At 39.7% G+C, this 27695-nt stretch overlaps 2 protein-coding genes across 7 annotated transcripts; both read left to right on the forward strand.

Moving 5' to 3' along the window:
• The first annotated feature begins 2759 nt into the window (after positions 1-2759).
• Positions 2760-8889, forward strand: PDCD2L (programmed cell death 2 like). 2 transcript variants are annotated; one of them, XM_068956256.1, is made up of 8 exons: positions 2760-2969; positions 3077-3240; positions 3367-3436; positions 4567-4780; positions 4895-4967; positions 6056-6169; positions 7518-7666; positions 8741-8889. In XM_068956256.1, the coding sequence occupies exons 1-8, from the start codon at positions 2838-2840 to the stop codon at positions 8869-8871; spliced, it is 1047 nt and encodes a 348-aa protein (XP_068812357.1). In that variant the 5' UTR covers positions 2760-2837; the 3' UTR covers positions 8872-8889. The 2 variants fall into 2 exon arrangements, with proteins under 2 accessions (XP_068812357.1, XP_068812356.1); XM_068956255.1 differs by having other exon boundaries at positions 2815-2969; positions 4567-4967.
• Positions 8890-9960: 1071 nt separating this feature from the next.
• Positions 9961-27351, forward strand: UBA2 (ubiquitin like modifier activating enzyme 2). 5 transcript variants are annotated; one of them, XM_068956462.1, is made up of 18 exons: positions 10881-11052; positions 12782-12840; positions 13191-13274; positions 13533-13603; positions 14738-14802; positions 15240-15340; positions 15504-15625; positions 16269-16336; positions 18748-18869; positions 19730-19829; positions 20375-20535; positions 21463-21556; positions 21656-21768; positions 22243-22398; positions 23005-23101; positions 23768-23873; positions 24645-24781; positions 26261-27351. In XM_068956462.1, the coding sequence occupies exons 2-18, from the start codon at positions 12838-12840 to the stop codon at positions 26440-26442; spliced, it is 1782 nt and encodes a 593-aa protein (XP_068812563.1). In that variant the 5' UTR covers positions 10881-11052; positions 12782-12837; the 3' UTR covers positions 26443-27351. The 5 variants fall into 5 exon arrangements, with proteins under 5 accessions (XP_068812559.1, XP_068812563.1, XP_068812560.1 ...); XM_068956458.1 differs by lacking the exons at positions 10881-11052; positions 12782-12840 and adding an exon at positions 9961-10230; XM_068956459.1 differs by lacking the exon at positions 12782-12840 and having other exon boundaries at positions 10929-11052.
• The last annotated feature ends 344 nt before the right edge of the window (positions 27352-27695 follow it).

Genomic DNA, 27695 nt, shown 5'->3' on the forward strand with positions numbered 1-27695 from the left:
TTCTTCAACCTAAAGGTTTCAGATCTGAATTTTCCTACTTTCTGTGGCAAGACCCGAGTCTCAAGGCTCTCGAGTTTTCACAGACTATTCTGTGGTGCGATTTTCTGTTCTTCCATCCTTCCTGGCAAAGTTTTTGTGAATCATTGGCCAGAGGACGGAAGCATTGCTGACAGGACAGACACCCACCAAGACTGAGGGGAGAGCAAAGTATGGTATTGTTCACTGCTTGTAGGCACATAGAGAAGTTCAGGGTCAAACAGGGCCGTTCTCGTGTTAGCCAGTTCCCAAGCTGGAGTATTTTGGCCTACGCATTGTATTTGCTGCTGGTATTTCTGACAAAGTCTGCTTTAATGCTTAATCCTTTATTTTGGTCTGTTTTGTCAAGTCAGTCTGCATTCTGCTGATCTACATTTAGGCGGAGGAGGAACTTGTTTGTAATTTCAAATGCAATTAAAATATGATCATATCCACCATCTCCAAAAGCATCAACCCAATCTACTTAAAAGCATAAAAGACATTATAGGCTTCTCATTCTTACATCCTTGTGATCTTGTAAAGTTTTTGCTGCTCTGCTATCCTGTTAGCGTAAAGTGGTTTATCTTCTTGACCTTTTGTATTCTACAGGAGCGATGTAGTCTGCAGACTAGCAATGATACAGTAGATTACACAGTAATCTCACACTCATTTGCAACTTGAGAGAGGTCAGCTGAAGTCATTTGCCCTCTGCTGTGTTTTATCAATTATATGTGTTTTTAAGGGTGCTCTCACATAGCTCTAAGCATGATTTCGCTTTATGCTGTGATGAGTTACTTCATACTAAGTCCATGTTTACTGCAAGATTCACCACTCCATTAATATTTTACAATTAAATAGTTATTAAAATAGACTTAAGGTATCCTAATGCAACCCTTCTATTTTTGAAACTCTTTAAAGTCTCAGGGAATAGATGTAATGCAAATACTTTAATAGTGATTATTCTTGAAGCATCTTTAACTACTCCTCAAAATTCTAATATTCAAAGATTCCTCTAACTTTTTTAGTCTAATGCTCTTAGTTGCTTGAAATTATAACAGCAGTATCTGCATGCAGCACAAAACAGAACTGTATCTTTAGCAATCAATTAGCAATCAAGATGAAATAACTTCCGATTTGAAATCCATGGGTTTAGATTTGCAGATACACAACTCTGACCCTGTCTGTATTTCTTCAGGCTGTTGTGTGGAGCCCTGGAGGTGCATTAGTGCTTGGTGCAGCTTCAACATATGATGGCTCAGTGCCATCAGCCTTTGAAAACATAGTGTTTGTAGCAATTCAATATTGAGTAGGCATCCTTGGCTATTTTAGGTAAGATGTTGTGCTGGATTTTTTCCAAAGCACTTGTACAAAATCTTACATAAATAATGTACAGCATGTATGCATTGCAATTCAAGCAAAGTATCTCTCTTTGATATGCACACACACACACAGAGCCTTTTGAGAACATTTTTGGATTCTGATTTAAACTATCTTAAAAAATTGTTCTAATTTTATTCTTTAGATTTATCTCAGACCTTTCTGAAACAGACTTATCCTTAGATCACTTATGGGGGCAGATTCTTTGGAGGATACAGCTTAGTATCAGAACTTGTCCTTATGTTTTTTTTTTACTCCTATGGTAAGTATATCCAGACTTGACATAATCAGTAAACTTTTGAAGGCAGGACTTTTATGTTAATATTCTAAGCACAACAGAAAGTCTGATAAAGTGTAAGAGGCAGTTTCTTTCACACACACTCACATCATTTTATATATAAGAAAGATAAATCTCCTTTTCGCAAAACTGACACCTAGGTAGTAGCAGTTTTATCTACTACCCAGAACCAGTTTTTCCATATCACAGTCTGGCTTACCAAGTCTTATGCAATCTCACTGCATGAATGTTACTTTTCCAGCCCTAAGAATGAGGTGTTAGAAACTGGTTAACAAGTCACTCTCTATCTTGAGCATTCAGTATTAATTTCATGTGCTGTACTAAAAATATACGAGAAACTCAGAACAAGGCCTGGAACTTAGCTTTAGCTATCTTTGGTACTTGATATTTTAACTAAAAATAGCTCACGTGAGTGATTTCTTTGGGTCAGTAATAGGAATGCTGAATTATCATTACAAGCAAAATCAGTATGTAAATAAAGATGTGCTGGTTTTTTCCCTCAGCATCCCCTCTTTATCGATGCAGTTGGGGATAGTATATTTTTCCCTAAAAACCCATTGCGGCTACTAGCTGAAAAAAAAGGATCAGTGCAGTCACATATATAATTGGAGTAACAAACCATGAGTTTGGATTTCTGCTTCCAGCTGCCTGTCTGTATAAATAATGCCTTTCGTCAAGCTGGAGGTAATCCTGTGGAAACTCCCAGCGAAACGAGGTGAACCCTGTTTTGGCCGGCGAGCGGTGCGCGCCCGGGTGCGCAGCAAGCAGCGCGGGCTGCCGGCAGGCGCCGCGGCGGGGGCCGTCCCTAGGCGCTGACTGCTGCCCGCGCAGGCTGCCTTTTTCGGGACGAGCACGCGTTGCCAGTAACGAGTGAGGAACACGTTACGCTTATACTTAAGGGTGCAGACCGCGCACCGTTGTTACCGTTGTTTGTTTCAGCGTGTCACCCGCCCGGGGGGAGCCGCCGGCGGCGCCTCGCCCCTTCCCCCCGGCCCAACATGGCCGAATAAACCGCTCCCGCTCGCCCCGCCCGCGCCTCTCCGCCGGCTGGCGGCGCTGGCGGGTCGCCACCGCGGAAGGCGCGGCGCGCGCTTGACTCGGCGTGTCCGCTGGCGCTTGCCGTAGCGGGGCGGGAAGGGCCGCTGTCATGGCGGCGACGGCGGCGCGGGGCGGGAGGCCGCCCGTGCTGCTGGGGCTGCGCGACGCGCCGATGGCGGCCCCGAGCCGGGGCGGCGGGCAGGCCCCGGCCTGGGCCACCAACAAGCTGGGCGGCTGCGCGGTACGGGCGGGCCGGGGGGCGGCGGCGGGGAGGGCTCCCGCCCGTGCCGCGCGGGGCGGCGGCGAGGCGAGGCGTCTCCATGGCGGCCCGTGCTGTTGGTCTTGCAGGACGCGGTGCCCTCCGTGCGCCTGGGCTGCCCCGGCTGCGGCGTCTGCGGGGCCGCGCTGCTGCACCTGCTCCAGGTGTACTGTCCCCTGGAGGCCTCCCCCTACCACCGCGTCGCCAACGTCTTTGCCTGCGCCGGGAAGGGCTGCTGGGGAAAGCCGCAGAGGTGAGGGGCGAGCCGGGCCCGGGCCTGGGCCTGGGCCCGGGCCTGGGCCTGGGCCACCCCAGCACGATTAACCGCCTCCCTTAACTGCCCGCGGCCGCCTGTTCTCTCTTATATGGGACGCCGAAGCTGGAAGGTGCTGCGCTCCCAGTGTCTGCAGACAGAAGAAGAGGAAGCACGAGATCGCAGTGTGAAGCAGGTACAGCTAGCTTACTGCCTCCTTAGTTCCTGCCTGCTGTCTTAGCCTGATGAACGAAGTGCCGTACTGAGGAGGTTTTAAAATAAAATTGCAGTTGAGCTGGACAAGCTTCGTGTCTATACTTGTTTAAGCAACCATAACCTTTTTCAGTAGGTTGCGCTACATGCTTCTTTTGAGCCATCTGTGTGGCCACGTGGAAAAGTCATGGTCGTGGAATTTTTGACACAGTGAACACTAACTACATCTTATTTGCCAGAAGGTTAGCTTCTTACCAGTGCTCCACGTTAGGGCCATTTTAAAGTGGAAGTATGGCCAAAGTTAGCACTTAAAACGTTTATTGCTTGAGCTACCTAAAAGTTATTTTTCAACTTTATGTTATTGTAATACGCTACTTTAAGCTTGGATCTTTAATAGTGTTTCCTTTATCTTTCTTTTCTATTTTATCATTAATTATTGCTCATCTAATTCAATTATTGCTAATGTATTTCTGGGATTTTCTCTTACAAAGTTAAATTTTTACATGTTGGCTTATAAAAATGGAAAGAGGAGGATGGCTTCCAAGCTAACAATACAGGCAGAAAGTGTGTTTATTCCGCAGCTGCATTTGCGAAATGAAATTTGGATCTGTGATGAATGTGGTTCTGACAGAAATGGTGAAACTTTTCTTGTTTCCTGCTTTCTTTCTGCAGCCTCTTGCCTCCACAAATCAAAATTTTAAACAATGGATTTATTTTATATATGTGTAGTATATATTTCCTGCACATTCTGCTTTTTGAGCTTGTCTGTGGTGCTGTAACTGATTTGGATAAATATACCAAAACTAACTGGCAATGGTCATGCCAGCAGCCTAGGTATTGCAACACAATGTACAAAGCCCATTCAAAAAGCGAGTACGTTTTGGGGACTTTTTTTCCGGTCTGAGGTTTCTTTTGTTGTAACTACATATGTTCACTGCTGTGAAAAGTAAACATAGTTATGGTGGTGCCCAGCATTGTGGGGAGAACGGGCAAAATAATGCTAAGCGTTAGTTTGGGGAATGTATTTCTCTTTTCTGTTATAACTGGGAAACTGTATTTGAAGGGCACTAGAGTGGTGAAACATCTTGAAAATGTTTCCTTTTTTTTCCTCAGAAACAGGAATCTAACTTTGCTGCTAAGGATTGGTGTGATGAAGCAGATGACTGGGGAGTCAGTGATGAAGCAGAATCTCCTGCATACACATCCCTTCAGCTGCTTGGCTTAAATGAAGCGATGATGAGCAACTCCTCATCCAGAGAGGTGGAGTGTGCATCGCAGTTCCAGCAGCTTCGCTTGTCCGAAGCTACAGACGTGTCAGGTCCCCTGAGTACGTGTGCTCCCATCAGGGAAGGAACAGTAGCGGCTAGTTCAGCCCCTGTGTTCCAGCCCTATTACATTAGTGTTGTGGATGAGGAGGACTACACTTGTTTCCTTGACACAGATCATGCAGATGAGCTATTAAAGGAGTATCAGCAGAGAGAGGGTGTTGATTTGGAACGGTTGATGTCAGAAAGGTGAGAACAGGTTTAGATTTCATGCTGAAGCTGAAGGGGTTGCATAGTTTCCTGTGTTCTGGCTGATAAACGTTAGATTCTCTGTAAATCTAAGTACTTTTTGTTCATAACTGACTCCACCAGGAATCAATGGTGTGTAGTACCTTGCAGGAAGATCACAACAATGAGCACAGTTTTGTTAAAATTTGGAATTTTTAGTTATTCGGAGATGTGCCTATTTCCGAGTGCTGAACAACTGGAACCTCCTTGGGCTCCAGATGTAGCAGTAGACCTTCAGCCTCTAAAATGTGGCATGAACCACACTTTATGCTAAGTGGCATGAGTTCATGCTGTGACTTTTGACTTTTCTTTTCAACACTCTAGCTTTACTTAAACTGCATTTGCATGTTTTAAGAGTTTAACTACTTGGGAATTGAGCTATACTTTGACTTGAGACTGGGATGATGGTAACATACAGGTCACAAAGCTTTTGTTAAAGATGTCGTCTGCAAAACAGCTTTTGAATATGGTTACTGCAAATGTGTTGATTGTTAGCGTAGATGAGTACTTATGTCCAGACCACTGTCTCTTTTACTAGTATTAACATATACAGTGACTTTCCCTGATTAAATTGTGGGCTATACTGAATTTCTTGAACACTAAAACTACAGTTAACTGCAGAATGTGCACGGAATGCTTTTTATTAGTGGTGTTCCTATTGAGTTTTGTTGGCCTTAATAGAATCATAGAACTTTAGTTAAACTTAATTAAAAAACGTAAGACACAGCACCATAATTAAAAACTAGAAATGTTCCTTAGAGGTTCTGAAGCAATGATTGTTAGGTGTAAGTAATTGTTTAGTGGATTTGAATTTCATGTGATAATTTGAAACATTCTTAATGATTGTAAGTCACCAGATATACCAAAGAATTAGAAGCAAAATGGTCAGCTACATCCTGTAACTGGAGTTCCATCTAACTTAATGTATATAATTTTTTCAGCGTATTTATTATACTTTAACATGAATATAGAGAAAGCACTGCTCATTTGCAGCACACACGTTGTACTGAAAATCTTGTTGGAAATTTTATTTTCTTGTTTCTCCATAGTTTTGCAGGTGAAGGTGGCAATGAAAAATATGAGAAGAGTGAAGTCAAAAGCAGGGATCACACGTTCCATAAATTTATGAAAAGAATATCTGTCTGTCATGAACAGATTTTAAGGTATGTTGATCATTTCATTGTAACAGGGAAATATACACCATAGTCATGGATTGTCAGTGCCTGTTTCATTGGAAAGATTCTTTTTTTTTCTTTCTTTTTTTTTTCCTTCCCCTTCATCACAAAATCTGCCAAGAGTACTGTTAGCATGCATGTGTAGTTAGACTTCAGTTCCTGGTTGGACTTTCTTTATATAGAGTAGAAGCCAGATGAGAAACAAAGCAGGGTCAGAAAGCCTGGATCTGGCTGTGGAAGAATCTTTCACATAAGACGTGATGAGAGCCAACCCAGACTGTTTTTCAAAGACCCACTGAAACCCAGACATAGAGGTTTTCCAGAGACAGTCTTGAGAGGGAATTGTATGCTGTTGTGATATATTTCCAAGGTTATCTGCTCCTCTGAAGTTTTGCAATGTTATTCTCGTTGCTTATGTCTCAAGCCTCAGGATGTTACTAAACTAAGAAATTATTCATTTTAAAGCCTGCGTTCATTTGTAGCTTATTGTGATTCCTCCTAGGGATCAATGCAGTCTTCAGTTCTTTTAAGTCTAGAACAAAAGCAGATTTAACCACAGAACAGCTACTTTCCCAAAAAAAGGAGTTTAATTCTAAGTGGAAGTATAACAGAGAGTTCAAATCATAAATTTCTCGTAGTGCCATATAATACCCATCATTTCTGTGGATCCTGCAGCGTATTAGTTTGTAACTTCTTTGTTCCGGAGAGTCTGATGTAGCCTGTCTGATCAGGCTGTCTCAGTGCAGTGACAAGACTTTTATTTGCAAGTTTCCAGAACCAGGTAGAACTAACTAGTACTTTTTCAATGAGGAAGCAATGTTTGAGGGCATAGTACACAGTTAAGAAACATTAGGCGTTTGTATTAGTTAACCATCAAAGGTTATACAGAAAATAGCCCTTAGCCATAGAGCTTTGTTTTTGTGGTGTACATACAGTGGTGGTGAGGCCCGTTCTGTGCTGGATATCCTTAGCTGCCAGTGATGAGGATTCTGTTTCCAGGAAAATGTAGTTCGTTTAGTTAAATGCGAGTCAGGTACAGGGTATTTTGGAGGTGTCAGTTCAAAGCATTTGTTTCTTTTTAAATCCAGCTCTTTCTATAAGACTTTCCAAGTGTTGACCTTCCAAGTATTTCCTTTTCCTATCTTTAATCTTGTTGAATGACTCACCTGAAACTTGGGCAGTGATTCTGGCTCCTAACAATGTTTTGTACTTCAAGCACGTTCTGAGGTTTCAGAGATCTTGAATGCTAGCACCAACATGTATGTTTTCCTGTGAAATTTAGATACAGAATATGTATATATATTGTTTTTTTTTTTTTTTAACTTGCTTCTCCTAGATATTCCTGGGGAGGGCAGCCTTTATTCATAACATGTCCTCCAGCCAACATTAACAAAGGTATTCCAGCCTGCAGTAACTGCGGAAGTAATAGAGTATTTGAATTTCAACTTATGCCGGCACTGGTCAGCATGCTCCAGAGTGATACAGGTGTGGACTTTTGTTAACTTCGTTGAATACTAGAAACCATCAGCCTCTTGGTAACATTTAGTGGACTGCAGATTGGACTGTTACTTCTTAACTGTATGCACTGCTCTGCTTAAGCGCAGTGATTATCTTACATAGGAGTCACTATGTTTCTATTGTAGATATCGCTAAACAAAAGATACATCTTGATTTTATGGAAACTCTCCCGTTGCACGTTCATTTGCTCTCTAGTGAACTTTAATAAGAAGACAATTCCATGGCCTTGGGAGTAGTTATCCTTATTACCACTTAAATGAGGCCTTGGAAACTAATAAATATGGTCAGATAAGATTGCAAACACATGAGAAGCTCTTTGAAAATTCTCAATCAGCATGCTTTTAAAAACTTTGAAATTAGAAAATGACACATACGTGGGAGACTAAATATGAAAAATACTTTCTGAATTGGCAAAAGTTGAAGCTGATGAAAGAAAACTGACATGCTGTGTTTATGGAAATACAGTTTATGGTACTGGTCTTCTATACTCTTTTGAAACCAACCTTCCACATGAGGAGTGGGAGTAGCTTGAATACAATTTTTTCAGAAGTAATCTGGCTCCAGATAGAGAGAAATATGTATATTTTTTGCAGTTTTTCAAATTGAAAGTGGTTTTGGTTTTTTGACATTTCTTGAAACCGTGGGTGAGAGAGACCACCGCTGTCCTTCAGATTACTACCAATTTTGCTCAGTTATACTGAATGCTCTTTTCAAGTGCTTTGGCAATCATTTACGATCAGGTTTACAGTGGTCTTACTTGCATTTTGTACTTTTTGCATCAGATCACTGAGAGTACTGATTAGGATAGCTAACAGTAGTGCTACTTAATTCTTTCAGCCCAGGCCAAGCAGCCTGCCTGAGTCACTATGCAGATGTTTGAACTAAAACAACCCCCCAAAATGACCCAACTTAATTTTATGTAAGTGACCAATTGGGTAATGAAGTTGTACAAGTCTGTACATAAATGCGAAGACAGTAATAAGTAATAGCCCCCTACCTGTATCTTTTTTCTAATACATATCTTTATTGTTTTGTTTTTAGATCTATCAGTGGAATTTGGAACTGTTATAGTTTACACATGTGAGAGGAGCTGTTGGCCAACAAATCATCAAACCCCTCTTGAAGAATTTATTTTTGTACAAGAAGACCCAGATCAGAAATTATTTAAATAAAATGTATTTCTCCACATGTATGGAAAGTCTGTTTTATTTTTTTCCTGCAGCTGAAAGTGTGTAATTACGCAACAGAATTTTTCTCGAAATGTGAAAAATAAGCCCCACATCATCAAATTAATTTCATTTCCAATGTTAATTGGTTGAAATACATATTAGCATGCCTTGTAGAATGTGGTGCTATAGAAAACTTGCTTGCTTTGTTTAAACATGCAAAAATAAGTGTAGAGATTGTTTTATGACTGTAGTTACACTTTTAAATATTTTGGGAGGAGAGCAAAGGAGAAAGGTTGTCCAATTGTGCTTTGTTGCTTATTATACTGCTAGTGTTTATCAGCTGAACGGCATCCAGGTTGTAGAAACTACCTAGCAGTCAGAAACTTAATGTGAGTATTATTTTAAAAAACAAGTTGGATTTACTCATTTTGGCTACAGACTGAAGATTCAGTGGGTAGTGGCTGAAAGGGCCTTTTTGTGACTATAGTCTTCCTTATGATGAAGCTTTTCTATAGTTTTTTTTTCCCAATTAAGTTAAAAGAGGATAAGTTACATTTATATGGCTAAATGAGCATTGACAGTCATGTTGCTACAGCTGGGGAAAGGTGGAGGGTTTGGTTTTTTTTTTTTAAAGTGCCTTTGTTCTCAGAGACCCAGAAAGACAGGGATTAGTGCAGCACCTGCCTTGTTACTGCAGTCCAGTGCTCACTTACAAGCTGATCGTACGGCTTTAGTTAAAACAGCCTCAGCTTTTCTGCACGGTTCCCCGTTGGCTTAGGCTAAATTGCTGTATTTTAATTGACTTAATGGAGGAGTAATTTAAGTAAGTGTCCCTAAAGCTTTTTGTACAGGCTTAATCCCGCAGCATAAATAGGTCTCCTGAGCGTAGGTTTAAAAAAAAAAAAAAAAGCTGAAAGGATGAAATATGTTTGCAAAGCTGCTGCTTTCGGAGTAAATTTTAGCCCGAGTCCCTGGGCTCCCGCCTGCGGCCGCCGGGCGGCAGCGGGACTCGAACCGCGGGCCGCCGCCGCCGCGCCGCGCCACCTGCCTTCCGCGGCCCTCCCGGCCGACAGGGGGCGGCGCGGTGCGGCGGGCGGGCGGCGCTCTGGTGGCCGCCGGCGCTCGCTGTGCGGAGTGCGGCCCGGCCGAGGCGAGGCGAGGCGAGGCGAGCCGCGCCGCGCGGAGCCGCTCCCGCCGCCCTTCCGCCGCCGCCCCGCCATGTCGGCGCCGGTGTCGGGCCCCTTGCGCAGCGAGCTGGCCGAGGCCGTGGCCCAGGCGCGGCTCCTGGTGGTGGGAGCCGGCGGCATCGGCTGCGAGCTCCTCAAGGACCTGGTGCTCACCGGCTTCAGCAACATCGACGTGGTGCGGGCCGGGGCCGGGGCCGGGGCGGGCGGGCGGGGGGCGGCGGCGGCGGCGCGTTGGCGGGCGCGGGGGCGCTGTGGCTCGCTGCGGCCCCGCCGCATTGTCTGCGCGGTTTCAAACGGCGCCGGCCCGCCAAAGCCGCCGGGAGGGCGCCGCCCCGCCCGCCGCCGCCGCCGCCGGGGGACGGGCCCGCCACAAAGGGCCGCGGCCTGCGGGCTCTGGCGCCGCCTGGGCCGGGCGAGCGGGCGGCGGCGGCGGCGCCCCCGGCCCAGCGCTGCGGGCGGCGGCGGCCGCGCCCGGGGCTCCCGCCGCGGCGGGCCCGGGCCCGACGGGGCGCCCGGGGGGGGTGCTCCCTCCCTGCCCCCTCCCGCGGCGGGGGCGGCGCCCCGTCCCCCGGCCGGCCTCGCCGGAGGCGGCCTTTAGCCGCGTTGGGGATAGTTGGTCCGCTGCTCGGGCGCGGGATTGCGGCGGAAAACAAAACGCGTGGGCGGCGAGCTGTATTTTTAGACGCGGAGCTGTAAAACTGTCAGTCTCCGAGGTCCGGTGGCGATAGCTTCCCGCGGGCTGCCGCTTTCACTTTTGTTTCCCGATGCCATCTGTGAGCGAGCGCAGGAGGGGCACCGGCGGGGGGGGCTGCCTGGGGCCGGGCCGGCCCCGCCGCGGCGCCGTCCGCCTTCCCGCTGCCGCCGGGCGGGGGGTCGGGTCTCAGAAAGTCGCGGGGTCGGCCCTCGGGGCTCTTTCGTCAGACGGGCTTGCTTTCCGCTTGTGTGCGCTTTGCCCGGGGCCGCGTCGGGAGATCCTGCGCGAGTGAGGTCCGCGGAGGTTGGTTTTTGCTGTCAGCCTTCTCGAGCAGAGCGCGTTGGAAACTGCCGTTATCCGTGACTGTCTCAGCCTTAGAAGGGTGCAGTGACTGCTTTGTGTCCTTTCCGCTGGAGTACATCACGAGATTTGCTGAAGTGTATTTCCAGATTTCCAGATCGTCCCTTTGATTCCGTTCTGGCGCTGAGAGCCCAGCCAGCTGTAACGTTGTGTCGGTGAATTCAGCGTAGGGCGAAAAGTAGAGGCCGGCATCATCTATGCTGTTTTTTTCTCCTTTTTTCCCCCTTACTGTGTCGTTTGTGCACTCCTGCAGTGCACTAACATAGAAAGAGTTTAATATCTCCTGATTTGCCAGTTAATTGTCAGGCATAAATCTGATTGGAGTGTGTTTATTGTTTCACTTATTATGCTTGGATTTTTTGCGTTGCGTTTTCAAGTCTGACTTGGTTGGACTCCATCAATTTAAGTAGACCTTGGGTCAGGCCCGTCTTCATTTTAAAGTATTTTTGGCAGTGTTTTATGCAAGAATGTAACATTTTGATAGTGTAGGGAATGGGTGGGCAGAAGACGAGAGCAAAAAGAATTGTTATGCACAGAGGAATTTTGCTATCGTGAGAAGAAATTGCTTTTGTTAGTGTTTCTGATATTCTTGTAGATTTTCCTTGATTAAAAAAGACTGATAAACTTGAATGCAAGAAAACGCTTTTTGTTTTTATAAGTAGACTGTGGCAGATTTTTCTTTTTTTTTAATCAAAGCAATAATCAACCAAGTCTAGTAGTTCTGAACCTACAGTTCAGAAATGTGTAACTTAAATAGGCTGTGTTGAAAAGCGTGGTGCCTTTGTCCTCATGAATCCAGGACACAATCAAATTAGACAAAATCCAAGTCTGAAATCAGAACATTAACATATATCTTTTTAGACGGTTCTGCGGTCTCTTCCTTCTAACTTACTGAAATGGGAGCTGTGTAAAAGTTATTAAAGTAAGGGAACTGTCAAATGAAGATGGCTTAAACGTTCGGAACTAGGGCTTCTTCATTAGCTTCTGTTGGGGTCGATAGTCTCAAATGTTCTTCTGGGAGAAAAACTGTCTTAGCTTAGTTCGATCAACTAATCAAGATCAGTTTTCATTTGTAGCTTATTTCACTCACTGTCACCACCAATTAAAATACTAAAAACTTTCTGGGAAATGGAAACGCTAACAGAATGATGCGCTTAATCTGTTGCATTTGAGGCTCTCAAGTGAGTTCTATTTAAGTCGTCTTAATTCTAGCATTAATACATACAAGGGGAAAGTAAAGCTATTTTAAATTACTAAGTTAATGTGCACATGTTAATAAATAAAACATGGCTCTTGGGGGAATTAAGGTCGCGGCGTTCTTTGAGGTTGTATACCTTGGGTGTTCTGTTTTTAAACGTCTTGATTGCATGATTGCAGTTCTTTGTAACTAGACTTAATAGTTTTTTGAACGTGCATTTAAGCAGTCAGTCCTGGTGACGAATAGTAAAAACTTTTAGTTTTTATACAGTATATGAGTTAAATGACAATGCAGCCCTGGGTTTATTGATTCAGTTGCTCAGTGCCGTGTTCAGACTAGAAGCAGAAGTACTAGTTAGTTTACTGAGCAGCCTTTCTTAAGCCTTGGGGGTGCGTGATAGAGAGCCTGTATTTGGGATGGTTAGTCCGGTGCTGGAGTTAACAAGCCTGACTGGAGGTAGACTAATTTCTGCAGCGTTTCTTCTGAGTCCGTGCGTGGTGTTCCCAGTGAATTCTTACGTCTCCCATCCAATGGTAAACGAAAGAATCACTTTAACTTTCTGCTAACTACTCTGCATATGTTTCTCAACGTTTCCTGTGCGTTTGACTAGGGACTCTTTCTGAATAGTTTGTTGTCCTGTAGCCCCTTATTTTTGAGGTATGTTTCCATCATTAATAACTATTTAAAATCTGCCTATTCCTGAAGATAATTAACTGATCACTTTTGCTATAATGCAAATGTAATAACTATCTGTCTGTAGTTCTGAAAATGGACCTATAAAGTTCATGTTCTTCACTCGGTCACAGTTGCCTCAAAGTCTAGTAATGGTTTTGTTCCCTTTACTCCTATGAAAGTGAAATGGCTGCCTCTTGTGTTTTTATAGATTGATTTGGATACCATTGATGTCAGCAATCTCAACAGGCAGTTTTTGTTTCAAAAGAAACATGTTGGAAGATCAAAATCGCAGGTGAGAAAAAGTCAAAGCTAAAATCTTTCTTGTTCAGTATTGCTATTTTATGGCCAGAGTTACACAACTGTGTTTCTGCTATACGTACTGCTGCTTACAATATTTTTGTATTCTGTGTGGGGTAGTTGCCAAAGTAAGTTTTGGGCACTTCAGTCAAATGTTTTTAAATCTCGTAAGTTGCTAATAAGCTGGTATTGAGCTTTTACCTTTAGAAAGAAGGAAGAAAATAAAGTGTATTTTGTTTTTGTTCGTTTCTAGGTTGCCAAGGAAAGCGTCTTACAGTTTTATCCAGAAGCTAATATTATAGCTTATCATGATAGCATCATGAAGTATGTTTGTTTTTAAGCTCTAATTACACATTTTGATTTGCAAATACTGGGTTATTTAAATGGTACAGTGGGATGCTCTAAGATATTTTACAAAGCTATTGCAGTAAGAAGAAATAGTTTTAAATGTAAGCCTACCATACCCTTGAGTGGGAGCGTAGACTTTGCATGAATCTTTTTAAGCTTTGTTAGTAAGCTGTAGTTGCTTGTTTGTGTCTAATTTTCCCTTTATTAACAACAGTTAATAAAGGGAAACACTGTAAGGATGCCCTGATGTTTTGAGCAATAATTAGATGAAAATAAATGTGAATGTTGAGTCCTTGACCCCAAAAAACATGAAGTGTGTGTGTGTATGAGAAAATCTTTTATACGTGTCCAAAACTGTTAAGGTCTAGTTAATGTCATAGTTATCCATAGTAAATTACTAGAGCACAAAATCATGTAGCTTTTCATTAGCTACTTCCCATGTTTTAATTTCTGTTTTTCCAATTTCTTAAAAAGTCATGCTCTTTAATATTAAGGTTTGAGGTCTGATATTGCTGCTGTTACTCACTGAAGCATTGACAGGTTACATCCTTTCCCTGAAACTGTAAAACTGTAATCCTATTTCCTCTTTACTCATGCTCTTTGCCTTTTTTTTTTTTTTTGATTAGAAAAAATACAATGTAAAATATGAAAATGTCAAGATTTTGAAATCCCATGTCTTGAGTCGTAAGTGTATGGAGACGCAATCAAAATCAATTCAACTATTGCAGCATAATGAATTATCAGCAGTCTGATGAGCTGTGGTAATTACAGTGTGACTCTTTTAGCCTCAGTTGATGGTTGTTAAGGTCAGTTACCACAGCTCAGCCAATTGACTGCTTTGATCTAATCAGTATAATCACTTGTTTGTTGTCTGCCTGTTTCATTGGTCAAATTGATGCTAACTGGAATAACTCCTTTCCAGTAGTATAAAATTCATGTTTTACCCAACTTTAAAATGGTCAGAAGACAAAGGGGGTAAATGAAGGCTAGTGGTAAATTTATATGCGTAGTGTATCACACGAACATCAGTCTGTTTTGCATGTTTGTAGTTTCTGTTGTGGCATAGTTACCAACAACTGCTGTTTTGAATATTGTTTTTCTTTTCTGTAGCCCTGACTATAATGTAGAGTTCTTCCGCCAGTTTACATTGGTTATGAATGCTCTGGATAACAGAGGTGAATTTTTCACTATGCTTTTATATTTGAGATTAAAATACTGTTAGTACTTCTGCAATGTCAGTTAAGTGACAGGTGTCCTCTTAACCCATCTGTAGTTTGACTATACTTGTGTGCGTCACTAGATATTTGAAAGTGTAGTCAATGCTTTTACAAGATAAAGTAAAGATTAATTTTGATGTTACTGTTTTATGGGAACAGATGAGTATTGTGTGTATATATGTAACTCTCTTCAGTTGAGCTTGCTGTATTTAGTAGTGTCAGTATATTTTGTATTAATTGCAAGATTGGCTTTATTAAAAAGCCATACTTCTTTGTATAACGAAATAAGGCAAAATTCTAGATACCTGTTTGCACAGGGGGCTGATTTGAGTCTGGAGAAATCAAACGTTTTTCTATTTACTCAAATTATTTTTTGAAAACTCTTCATTTTGCAGCTGCCCGTAACCATGTGAACAGGATGTGTCTGGCTGCTGATGTTCCTCTTATAGAGAGTGGAACTGCAGGCTACCTTGGACAAGTAACAGTTATTAAAAAGGTTAGGTTGCGTATTACTCTTTGTCTCTTAAAATTTAAATCACTGGCTATTTTAGACAGCCAGGAGTTGGGTAATTTGAGATGCACTTCCAGTTCATCTGGTAATAACATATAATATCAGTAGCCTTCACAGTGTGACAAATAAATATTTCACTTTTCACCAGGGAGTGACAGAATGTTATGAATGTCATCCTAAACCAACTCAGAAGACTTTCCCAGGCTGTACAATCCGCAATACGCCATCAGAACCTATCCATTGCATTGTGTGGGCTAAGTATTTGTTCAAGTAAGTCATTTTTTAAAGAAAATAGTTAAAGTGATTCACTCTGGTTTCTGGTTTCTAAGTGGGATACATACAGTCTTGAGAAACAAAATGGACATTTGCATTTTTTTTGCAAGTGAATGTGGACCATCAATAAATCTTTCTGTTGTTTTACCTATATGTTTAATGTAAAGATAGTGTGTCTGTTAGTACTTAGGGCTTGTTCTAGTATCACAGAAAATCTGGCAGAAGAGTTTGGTACAGCAGTGTGAGTTGTTAAGAGCTTACTTTGTCCTTCCCTTACTTCCCGTGAAGTTAGTACATTTTTTCAGTATAATGATTGTATCGACAGTTGTAAAGTTTGCTAGGATCTTGCGGAGGGGGTATTAGGCAACGCGTTCAGTACCGCAGTATAAATGTAAGGCTAGATGAACTATTGAGCAAGTTACACGGATCTGTTTTACTTCATTTTTTTTCTGGACTTTTTGTGTTGTCAGTGTTCAGTCTACATGTAATGAATTCCAGCAATTTAAAAAGCAGTGTATGGAGTGGTGCTCTGGTAGTAAGAATTCTTAGATGGGTGCATGTCAATTAGGAAATATTTTCGTGTTTAACTAGTTATGACGAAAATCTAGTGTTATGTTGTTATTTTTTAATTATCATATAGCCAGCTCTTTGGAGAAGAAGATGCTGATCAAGAAGTCTCTCCTGACAGAGCTGATCCTGAAGCTGCCTGTGAGTGTGATATAAACTGGTAGCTTACTTGAGTACTACCCAATTACTAAGAGTTCTGTTTCAGAAATTATGACTTGTTTCTGTCCATTTCTTAAAGCTATTTAAAGTTAGACAGTTCAGCTCTGTTTCCTTCTAAGAGGATTCCACTTACAGTCCCTGTGGTCTACATGAGTTTGGGGCATGTTAATAGTAGTTTCCCTTACAGATCTTTCTGTACACCATAGATCGGTTAGTGACCTCTTACTGCTGCTTAATAGAAATATGAAACTACTTCAGTGTTTTTTGGTTTCCTTGATACATAGTGCATCAAAGATGTTTAAGTGTGGCCAGTGTGCAAAAAATACTCTTCAAAATGACCATTGGTTTAATGCTCTCAGTTATCAGAACTGGCTGTGTGGGCAGCCTGAAAGTTAATAAAATGATTTGTTCAGCTGTGAAAACTTTTTTACTACAGTGTAAAAAAATGAATGACATTGGCATTCATTACTTGTGTCAGGGATAACATGGGTAGAAGAGCAGCTGTGAGGAACAGTCATACCCTTACAAAGCCTGGGTTGACACGTCTAGGTGTAAGATACGTGATTTAGATGAAGAGGCTTTTACTTATATTCAGAGACTCCTGTTGCCTGTGTAGCAAACTCTCTTTGCTGTGTGTGCAGAAACTTGAAGTGCAAAGTGAGCTGGAAGTGAAAATTAAATATCACTGATCCTCACAGGGTGGAGATCCTGTATTACTTGGATTTGAGGGAGTGCTTCCTTCCCTGCAGCTGGGAGTCTTGTCCTTTGAATTGAGGACAGAGAACTGAGTACTACTTGTAGTCACTCTTCATTTCCCACTCCTAACTGAGGGATTGCAAGAGAATACAGGGATTATGTGTAAACTCTTCTGGTCTGGAACACTTCTATGTTCATATGCACAGGAAATGTGCTCATTTTGAGTGATGTTTCTTCACCTATCCCCTATTTTTTTGCAATGACAGTCACTATAGTTACTGTATAGGTGAATAAGCATCTTATTTGCTGCTTCTCCTTTTGGATCCTTTGATAGGTGAATGGATTTGAGAGAGGAAGCTTAGAGGATCCTCTGATACTTCAGATTATCTGAACATCAGATAGTATTCACCCACCAGTATTCCTACAGGAAGTCCAGAATGAAATAACTGAACCTTGTAAAGTGGCACATAACTCAGCTAAAACAGCTGCTGCTGGAAGACTTTAAGATAGCAGATGTCCTGCTACTTTTTTAAAGAAGGACTCCAAGGAAATTCCAGGAACTGAGCTGTAGTCTGATGTCTGTGCTGAGCAAATTGGCAGTAGCTGTAATGTCACTGCTTTTAACCAGCATAAGTGGTGCATCAGGGAAGGGTTAACACAACATTTGTAAAGGGAAGTCACGCCTTGCATGGCTGTTCAGGTCCTTTGATGGAATCAGCGAACCTGTGGACAAGCTTATCTGGTTGACACAGTTTTGAAACTCTAGAAGTCGCTCAGAACTGTTGGTGAGAAACCTGAAGGAGATAAGTGGCCATGGAAAAAAGATAAAGGTCCATCCTTATGTGGATAAAGTACTTAAATGATAGGGATAAATTGTAAGTAGAGCAGTCTCTCAGATTATGGATGGGACCAGGTCTATTCAACATAAATAGTTAGGCAAAGTCACTGAAAATAATAAAGATGAGGGCTAACCCCAAGAAGTTGCAGAAAGCTGCACAATACAGAATAACTGGGAGATAAAATAGCAGGTGGATTTTGGTGCAGATAAATATTTAAGTGATGCATTGGTGAAGAGGGGAGGAGCATTCCCAAATTTACATATAAAATGATGGTCTTTGAGTTAGTTTGTTCCTATTCAGTCAAGATTTTTTATAGATTTATGGAAACGTCAGCCTGCTGCTTATTGGGAATCACAATTGCAAGTGCTAGACATGACTGTGAAAGGAACAGAAAAGGAATAGCATCTGTACCCATGGAATTTTTTTGTACGGTTATGGTCCTTCCCTCTCCAAAAGGGTATAGTGGAACTGGAAAAAGTACAGAGAAGGGCAGCAGGGATGACCGGAGGTGGGAAGCTGATTCTCTCTGTTGAAGTTCTAACCAGCAAGAGAGACTACTAAGAGGGGATGGTTAGAGGTTGATGAAATCACAACATAATGTAGAGAAAATAAATGGAAAGCGATTGTTCACTGTTTCTGCCAGTAAAGGAATTAGATGGCATCAAATTAAATTAGTGGATGGTAGTTATAGTAGTACACAGGAGCAGTCAAGCTGTGTCTAATGCAGCTTTTGTAGGGCACAGTAAAGCGTTATTTGGTTTATTGACTCTAGGGGAAATGTTTGGATGTGGATTTCTGTTTTTGTTTTGAGTTTTTTTTCTTTTGAATTAAAATACCTGGTTAACACTCTATTAATAGGGGAGCCAGCAGAAGCAGAAGCCAGAGCACGAGCATCCAATGAAGATGGTGAGATTAAACGTGTTTCAACTAAGGAGTGGGCTAAATCAACTGGATACGATCCAGTTAAACTTTTTACTAAGGTATCATTTTTGCCCCCAATAAATGTCTTTATTCAAAGTGTGTGAACTCCTTTAAAGTTATCCCAAAACACAGTTAATGTGCTTACCGCTAGCCATCAATTATGTAATTCTGTCATGACTTCCACCAATTTTGCTGTAGCATTGGTCTTTTAGAACGCTTGTTTCTGTTTCGGCGTTCCATCTGCATCTGTGCTACTGCTGCAGCAGCTGGTTCCGTATTGTACACAGAAAGCTTCATCTGAATTACTTTTAATGTGAAAAATTCAAACTGTTGAATCCTGCAAGAGTTTCGCTTTGCCTAATCACAACCCAGCCTAAGGGTAAAATAGCTATCATTCACCCCCAGCGTATTATCAGACCCTTGCATAAGGGAATACAAGCTGTTTCAGGAGTTTTCCTTCTAAAAAGCTGCTACAAGTGGACAAACAGGAAAAGAGTATGAAATACAGTATTGATAGGCAGTAATCATTTTCCTTGGAATTGGTTGCTCATTTGTTAATTGGTATATAGATAAGAATATCTTAGGGAGAGTGTACAAATAATTACAGTAATGGCTTCAGTAGGCGGATACACCCACTGCTTGGATTATTGTTTCTTGACCTACTTTACTTTTCCAAAAAAAAAAAATAATCAGAGCTGTGTCTCTCTTGTGTGAAGCAGTAAGTGTAAGAGGATGGGGAATAACTTTTTTGTATTGTGCAGTGTAGTCTGTGTAGTGTGATTTATTTATGCGGTTGAAAATATTTTCAAGGTGAGAAGCAAAAACTTCAAAGCAGATGAAAAGAAAGTTCTTAAGTCTTTTTTTTCCTTCCCTCTCATTTTATTTATTTATTTATTTATTTATTTTTAATATTTCCTAGCTTTTCAAAGATGACATTAGGTATCTGCTGACAATGGATAAGCTGTGGAGGAAAAGAAAGCCTCCAGTGCCGCTAGACTGGGCTGAGGTACAAAACCAAGGTAATTGTTCTCCCTCCCCTTGTATATCTGTCAGGCATCCCTCCTGTTAGTTAATGCATCTCTATGATATGAACGTTTTCTCACTGTCACAGTTTGAGTACTGATGATGAACGTATTACTTGATTGCAGATTTTTATTTCTTCTCTGCATAGAAACAATTTTTCTAGAACTGTTTTGGAATTGTTATTTCAGATACTCTGTAGTGATTGTGCAAAACTAACATTTTTACAAAATTGTGTGCCACTTTATTCCGGGAGGCCTTCCCATACACGCAGATGCATGTATCTGTAACAGCTGAGTTTTGTTGAAAATGTACAGTTACAATAACTAGTGCATATCTAGGCAATTGATGCAAGTATAGCTATAGACTGCAGTTTTAAATGCAGATTTGTTGTAAAACGTTGGGGCTACTTTTATTTAAGGACATTGTTTTTCAGTTTAGAAAACATTTAATTTTACTGAAGTTGGAAGACTTAGCTCTTTACGAGAACTTCTGTGGGATTTCTAAATATTCCTGATCTTAATTATTTTTTCTTTTCCCAAAGAGAAAAACGTAGCTGACCAACAAAATGAGTCCTCAACAGTCTTGAAAGATCAGCAGGTTCTAGATGTGAAGAGCTATGCACACTTATTTTCAAAGAGCGTTGAAACCCTGAGACTTCACCTAGCTGAGAAAGGTGATGGAGCAGAACTTATATGGGATAAGGTTAGTTCACCAAATACGTAAGAACCAGTTACAATCTACATATGTAGTGCAAATGTTACTGGACTCATAAGTTTCACTCCAAAGTAGTACTGCTTTGAACAAAAATGTCTGGCATGTTTTCAAAACACTTTTTGTATGTAAAACGGTGTATGCTTTAGACATTTAATGTTTTATTACTCATTTAGTGTAAGGATTAAGTACTGTGACGTAAGGTAATAACCTAATTCACTAACTTTAAAAAACAGAACTTCAGAAGTAGCTGTCATATATAGTTGTGGTTTGGAAAGTATTGTAATAATCCCACTTCATTTTTCATTTTGCTCTAGCTTTCTCTAAAACACGTTCTTATACAATGGTGTGTAGCCAGAGTTGTGCACTTAGTTGTACATAGTAGTTAGCTTTGACCGTAGGCATATGATGTAGTATGAGTTTTACTGAAGAAAAATGAAAAGCAAAAGAGCTGTCTCTGTTTCAGCTCCAGAGATAGTGTGATCTTTCTGCAGTCAGCTGTTATTTGGCATAAAACAAAAAAAGTAATACGTAAATACAAAGGAGACAAGAGTAGAATAGTAATACAACAGATAGTGAAATACTTGTAATCCTGTGATTTCTGAAACATCTGTTTTTGAAACTGAGCATAAAATATTACAGGTTTTAGCACTTAAACATTTTGAACATACAAGGCATTTTATTAATGCTAAGTCAGTACTAAAATACTAAACACAATTTCTAAACCCGTATCGAAAGTGTTACTGCTGTGCTTAAACCTACCGTCTAAAAGAGACAACGTATTAACTTTGAGCTGGACTAATACAGACTCTTTCTTAACATGTTTTTAAGGTAATAATTTTAGAAACCATATGTTGTGAACTTTTTTCCAATATATAATCTGATTGTATATACCTTGGCACCTTAACTTCTTGTCAGGATGACCCTTCTGCAATGGATTTTGTCACTTCTGCTGCAAACCTCAGGATGCATGTTTTCAGTATGAATATGAAGAGCAGATTTGACATCAAATGTAAGAATAAAATATACCATCATTTTATTTAATTAGAAATCTAAAATTCCTAGTCTTCATTTACTGTTAAAAATCTGCATACTCTTGCTTATTTTTCAGCAATGGCAGGAAATATTATCCCAGCTATAGCTACTACTAATGCAGTAATAGCTGGTCTGATAGTGCTGGAGGGTTTGAAGATTTTATCAGGAAAAATAGATCAGTGTAGAACGGTAAGTGGGAATAAGATATTTTTGTTTTGCTGTTATTCATTATATACTTAACAGTCGTGCTTAACCTGCTTTGACAAGTGTGCAGTTTTACTCTCTGTCAGTTTGTTACCCCAGTAGATCCTGAATGTTTTGGGAAGTTTCAGCTGCAGTGGAAAGAGAAATGGAAGCCTCATGGATCACTAATTTTCTTCTGGTTTCATGAAAATTGGCTACTAGGTAGGAGGAAGAGAACCAGACTCTGACACCACTTGAAACATGACAGTTTCACGTTTACATGTCTATTTGGCAACGGCTGGTCAATCAGCACAGGTGTCGTTGTGGACTGGCCATTACATGCCCTTTCTCTGGCTCAACAGGCATGTCAAACAGGACTAGGGAACAGAACCTCCTATGAGACTAAGAATAAACCTATAGGAAACCAGGTTTCATTAGTATTGTTACTTAAGGAATAACTTGTTTTCGTCTTCCTTCAAGATTTTTCTGAACAAGCAACCAAATCCCAGAAAGAAGCTATTGGTTCCTTGTGCTTTGGATCCACCAAATCCTAACTGTTATGTTTGTGCAAGTAAGCCAGAAGTGACTGTGAAACTTAATGTACACAAAGTTACTGTGTTAACGCTCCAGGATAAGGTAAATCTTGCTAACTGCAGTTTTCATTTTGGTTGTAACGTATATTATTAAAGTTATGTTTTGTTAAATGTATTTTCACTGTACGTTAGCGATTTATATTTGCTCTATAGTTTGCATTTCTCTCAGCTACAAGAAAAGCTAGATTAGTCAGTATGCTTCTGGCTCATGTGCTTATATAACCCATGAAAGAATGTTTGTATTTTGTAACTTTTTGGATATTTTTAAAGCCCACTTATATCTAACAGCAAAAAATTTAATTTGTATTTCAGTTTAAAAAATATAATAGCCACATTATAGTGTTGTAGTAACAACTGAATTGTATTTCTGTAATTTTTTTGAAAGAAGTATTCTAAGAATTTTTCAGCATAATGTCTGAACCTCTAAAGGAAAAATAGTTTCTTGTAATAGCTAGATCTTATGATTTCAGAGAGCAAAAAGATGATTTTTGTTGTTCATGGGAGTGAAAAAAGAGAAATAATAATTTTGCAGGCTTTAGCAGTTGCCTTAATGAACGTGGGCCAGGATAGGAAAACCATCCTAATTTAAGGTTATTTCATTCAGAAGTAGCTTTAAGAAAGATTGTAATAATCCTATTCATCTTTTCAGATAGTGAAAGAAAAATTTGCTATGGTAGCACCAGATGTACAAATAGATGATGGGAAAGGAACTATCCTTATCTCTTCAGAAGAAGGAGAAACAGAAGGTATGCATACTTTCTAGCTTTTATTTACTCTTAGTTAAAAGCTTCAGTAACTAAGATGTACAGAATGGAAGCATAGCATATGTCTGAGTGTATGTCCTGTGGACTAATATTTGAAGAGAACTGGACTTGCAGGTATGTAAATGGCTTGAGAATAGCTAGTGGTATTGTCTATATGCCTACAAGCAGTGTTTGGCTTTCCTATATGAAGTGCTTTCACCTTAAGCATCAGAGTTCCTTCAAGATCTCAGCTACAGAAACGCTCCAGTTATCTCCTCCTGTTTGTAATCCCATTCTTTTTCTTGTTCTTAGATTCTTCGATACGATCTTTTTATGATGGACAGTGACTGATGCTTGTAGACACAATTGTAATACAAATATTATCTTCTCCAGAAAACGTTCCTAAATGTAGCAATAATGAAGTGTTTCAACAGAATGCATGAGAGAGAAATAAGTCCAACACATAGTTTTACTCCCAGTAGGCCTAATGGCAGCTCTTACTTAAATATAGTTGATAAATGTTAGTCTTATTTTTCCACATAAAAATTCTGGAGTATTCATTTCATCAAAGTTTATTCAGGGGTAAAGGATAGTTTTGAATTTTTATATTAAGTATCATATATTAATATAAATACCCATATACACCACAGTATTTCACTATTTTTCTAGCAAATAACCATAGGAAATTATCAGACTTTGGAATTCGAAATGGCACTCGACTACAGGCAGATGATTTCCTCCAGGACTATACACTGTTAATCAATGTGCTTCATAGGTAAGGATTCTGGAATAATTATTTCATGTATATATTTAAAATAGTTCCATATGGAATTTCCGATTCTGAATTTTAAATTCATGACAAAACTCAAAAGATTGAGCTGCTGAAAGTAAATATAGAAGTTAAAGAGGAATTTGATTTTTTTTTTATTAATTAATATAAATAGAGTCTTCTTTTTTATAATAATAATTGGAAAGAGTTTATTTTATTTGAATTAATGTAGTTGTTACATAAAGTAAAAATGCAGTGCAAAACTAAATTTACTTTTGGGGCTGCCAACAAGTGAGAAACTGCAGAGGGTTTGAAACAAACAAAGACCGAAAAACCCCTGCTAAAGTAACAGATCATCTGTTTGACTACCTGTGAGCACACGCAACAATGCAAATAGAAGTCACTTTTAAATAATCGGCATATGTATTAAATGGTGGATAAGAAGTATATATATTATATACAATAAGTTAACACGCTACACTTCCAGTGAAAATAGGAATGTGAAATTGAGGAAGAAAAGTAAACTCAGGTAATGATTTTTTTTGTCTCTCCTAAGCATTTTACGGCATGGCAGCGAGTGAAACGGAGTATTTATGAATAGACAAAGCATAAATTATGAAGGGAGGACTGAACAGACTTTTCTCATTTTTAAATAAGTTGTTTGTATTTTGTCATAGTTGTAGAGTGCTTTAATAGTGGAATGAAGTATATTTTGTTTGAAAAAGCCAGATTTTTATTTTCATTTGGTTATTTAAAAGAATATGGATTTTTCCACAGTGAAGACCTAGAAAAAGATGTAGAATTTGAAGTTGTTGGTGATGCCCCTGAAAAAGTTGGCCCTAAACCGCCAGAACCAACACCCAGGAACATTACCAATGGTAGTGATGATGGAGCGCAGCCATCGACATCCACAGGTAAATAATAGTAATGGACGTTAAACAAAACGAAACACAGTCTTTCCAGTAGTGCAGTCCAGTTAAAACATGAGTTGTCTTTAGTGTTAGGACGTAACTTCTTTTTGCCAATATGAAATGAAGAGGATCTAAATTACCTGCGTGTGTGTATGTATACACACACACACACACACATACATATACACACATATGCATATGTGTATTTGTATATATAAATATATATTTATATTCTACATACATTTTATTTATGTAAAGAATAATAGCAATGTATATTTAAGATTGTTATAAAGGCTTACAGTAATACACCTTGAAATTATATTATTTAACTCACAGAAGATCGGGGGGAGGCTGGATTTGGCTTAAGAGTATCATTTGCATAGTGATTTGCATAAAATCAGACCCATTCTGTCTAATGGTCACCTGTTGCTTGGGGGAAAAAAAAGAGGATTTATCACCTTCTCCCTACAGATTAGTACTTTTTTGCTATCTTTGATCATAGTTAATTTTATTAATGTAAGAAGATGTAATTTTTATCTGCTTACAAAATAACTTAATTATTTTTCACCCATCGAGCAAAGCATGGCAAAAATAGTATTTGCTATCCAGGAAAAAATTCCATCACCTTTCTAATTTAGAGTTTTTTTTGTAAATCTATTCAAAATAGCTTGACTCAAATGAATACAAGACGTTTAAGTATTACAAGCTAATATACTGGAAACGCCTTACTGCTACACAGAGATAGCATATGAATCTGAATGTTTGTTGTGACGCACACAAGCTAAATATCTGTAGTTCTGTCTTATGCTCTCTGTTTGCCTGTCAGATAGTCCTATTTAAGATACCTGCAGAAGTATGTAATCATTTGCACATGCATCTTACTTGTCTCAGGTCAGGCTAAATGTTAGAGCATCGATCTAATTTGTTTAAAGGTCATTAAAAACTAGTATGAGAAAATAGCGTAACATTAGTTTTTACAGTTAATTTTTATTTAAAAGGAAACTTTTTTTAAAAAACATCTATTCCCCCTTCCACTCCTTTTTTTTCTTCATGTTCTCTCTCTCAGGGAATTTAGCCTCTGATGGGAGTTTTGTTGAATACACTGGTAAAGGTGAGGCTGGACTTTGATTCAGTGTGTAAAGGTTCTTTCCTCAGGGACTCCTGCAGATAGCATGCAATTCTTCTGTTTTGCATGTGCAAAACATCTTGTTAATTAATGCGTTTCCCATATTTTTGGATGACTGTGATATTTTCACCTCTAGTGAAGAGGGAGAAAACATGTGAATAGCCTATTTTATACTGATTTCAGAGAAATTGAAAAGTATTACTGCATTTGAATGACAGAGGATGTGAACAAAGAATGCTCTAAGATGTATTTGTTTTATTAGAGACATCCTTACTTTTGTTTTATGACATGAAATTTGGGTTGAGGATAAACTATCTTTGCAGTACCCATTGGAATTAAAAACACGTATTTTGCAGCTCCAGATCAAGATGATCTGTTGATTGTTGATTCTGAAGATGAAGGTCCTTCAAGCAACATTGATGATGATATGGAAAGTAAAAGCCGCAAAAGGAAACTAGAAGATAAAGAATGCGTCAGTACTAAGAGAGTGCGTATGGAGCAGACAGAAGAGCAAGATGAAATTATAGCATTAGACTGAACATGCAAATGCCCCTTGACAGAATGATTCAGATAATGTAATACAGTAACAGCATATTATGTTGGGGGTGTGGAAAATGTCCAGAACTAGACTAATTTTAAGACCTTTGTTCCAAGGGATTTACCAAATCACTGGCTTAAATAATTTGTGTCTGTTCCTCTTGATGATAAAGCTCTCATCTCAATAAACTCTTCAGAAGTTTTTCCATATGGTATATTAAATGTAGTAGAAACATAGTCTATACAAACTTGCACATAAGTATTTGCTTAAATGGTCATGGGAAAAAAGCATGTTATTTTTGTGTAAATACCTTTTAGATATAATTCAGTAGGACAAAAAAAACTACCCTGGTTTAGTAAAGGGTCATCATTTGATGCCCAGATTTATAAGTAACGTTTTTTTCTTTTTTTTGGCTTGAAGAAAATTTCGTATTTTAGCCTAGTCCTAAATATTTTTCACACCCTGAACTCAAATAAAGGACAAAATTCACTAAAGCAGATTAGTGCCGTGTTTTAACAGTGTTCTTAAACTTTAATGGCACTATGTACATTACTGTAAAACTGTTAATTTACTCAAGTTTTTCAGCTCGTACTGCCTGGTATGTCAGTGTAAGAAGCAAACTTTTGTGTATTGTTACAGTTTCAGGTTATTTATATTTGATGTTTTGTAAACTCAGATACTACTACTATACTGTACATCTGATGGACCAAATAAATGACATCTGAAATACTTGCTATATTTGCTTGCACAGTCCAAGTTAATGCTGATTTATGGGATTTTACAATGTATAGCCTTCAAAAATTACTGTACTATTTCCATTTTTTTAAACATAACCTAGCAGTACAGAACTTAAGCTTCACTTGTTTGAGGTGAAAGGGGATTTTTTTTAATAAAACTTTTGTGAATGTTTTTTTTCCTGGACAATCAATTATTGGCCTCTTCAGCTGGAACACTTGCACCACCACGTACAAATGCTTTCACCACTTCATGCTTTTAGAAAGAGGAAGCGCTGGTCTTTTATAAACTACACGTTGTGGATAGGGCAAAAAGGTTTATTTTTAGGAAGAATATCATGAAGCTACTGCATTTTTGTAAATATTTGGGTAGCTGTCAAAATTGTCAGTGTCAAGTCTTAGAGATAACTACTGTCACTGCTGAAATTTCTTACAAACTTTGGTGTGCAGAACTGCTTTTATTAACATGTAAGTACTCAGTATTAGCCTTAGAAAGCAGAGATATTAAGCAAATGAGAT

Source organism: Struthio camelus, chromosome 10 (genome assembly GCF_040807025.1).
Source record: "Struthio camelus isolate bStrCam1 chromosome 10, bStrCam1.hap1, whole genome shotgun sequence".
Taxonomy (NCBI): Eukaryota; Metazoa; Chordata; class Aves; order Struthioniformes; family Struthionidae; genus Struthio; species Struthio camelus.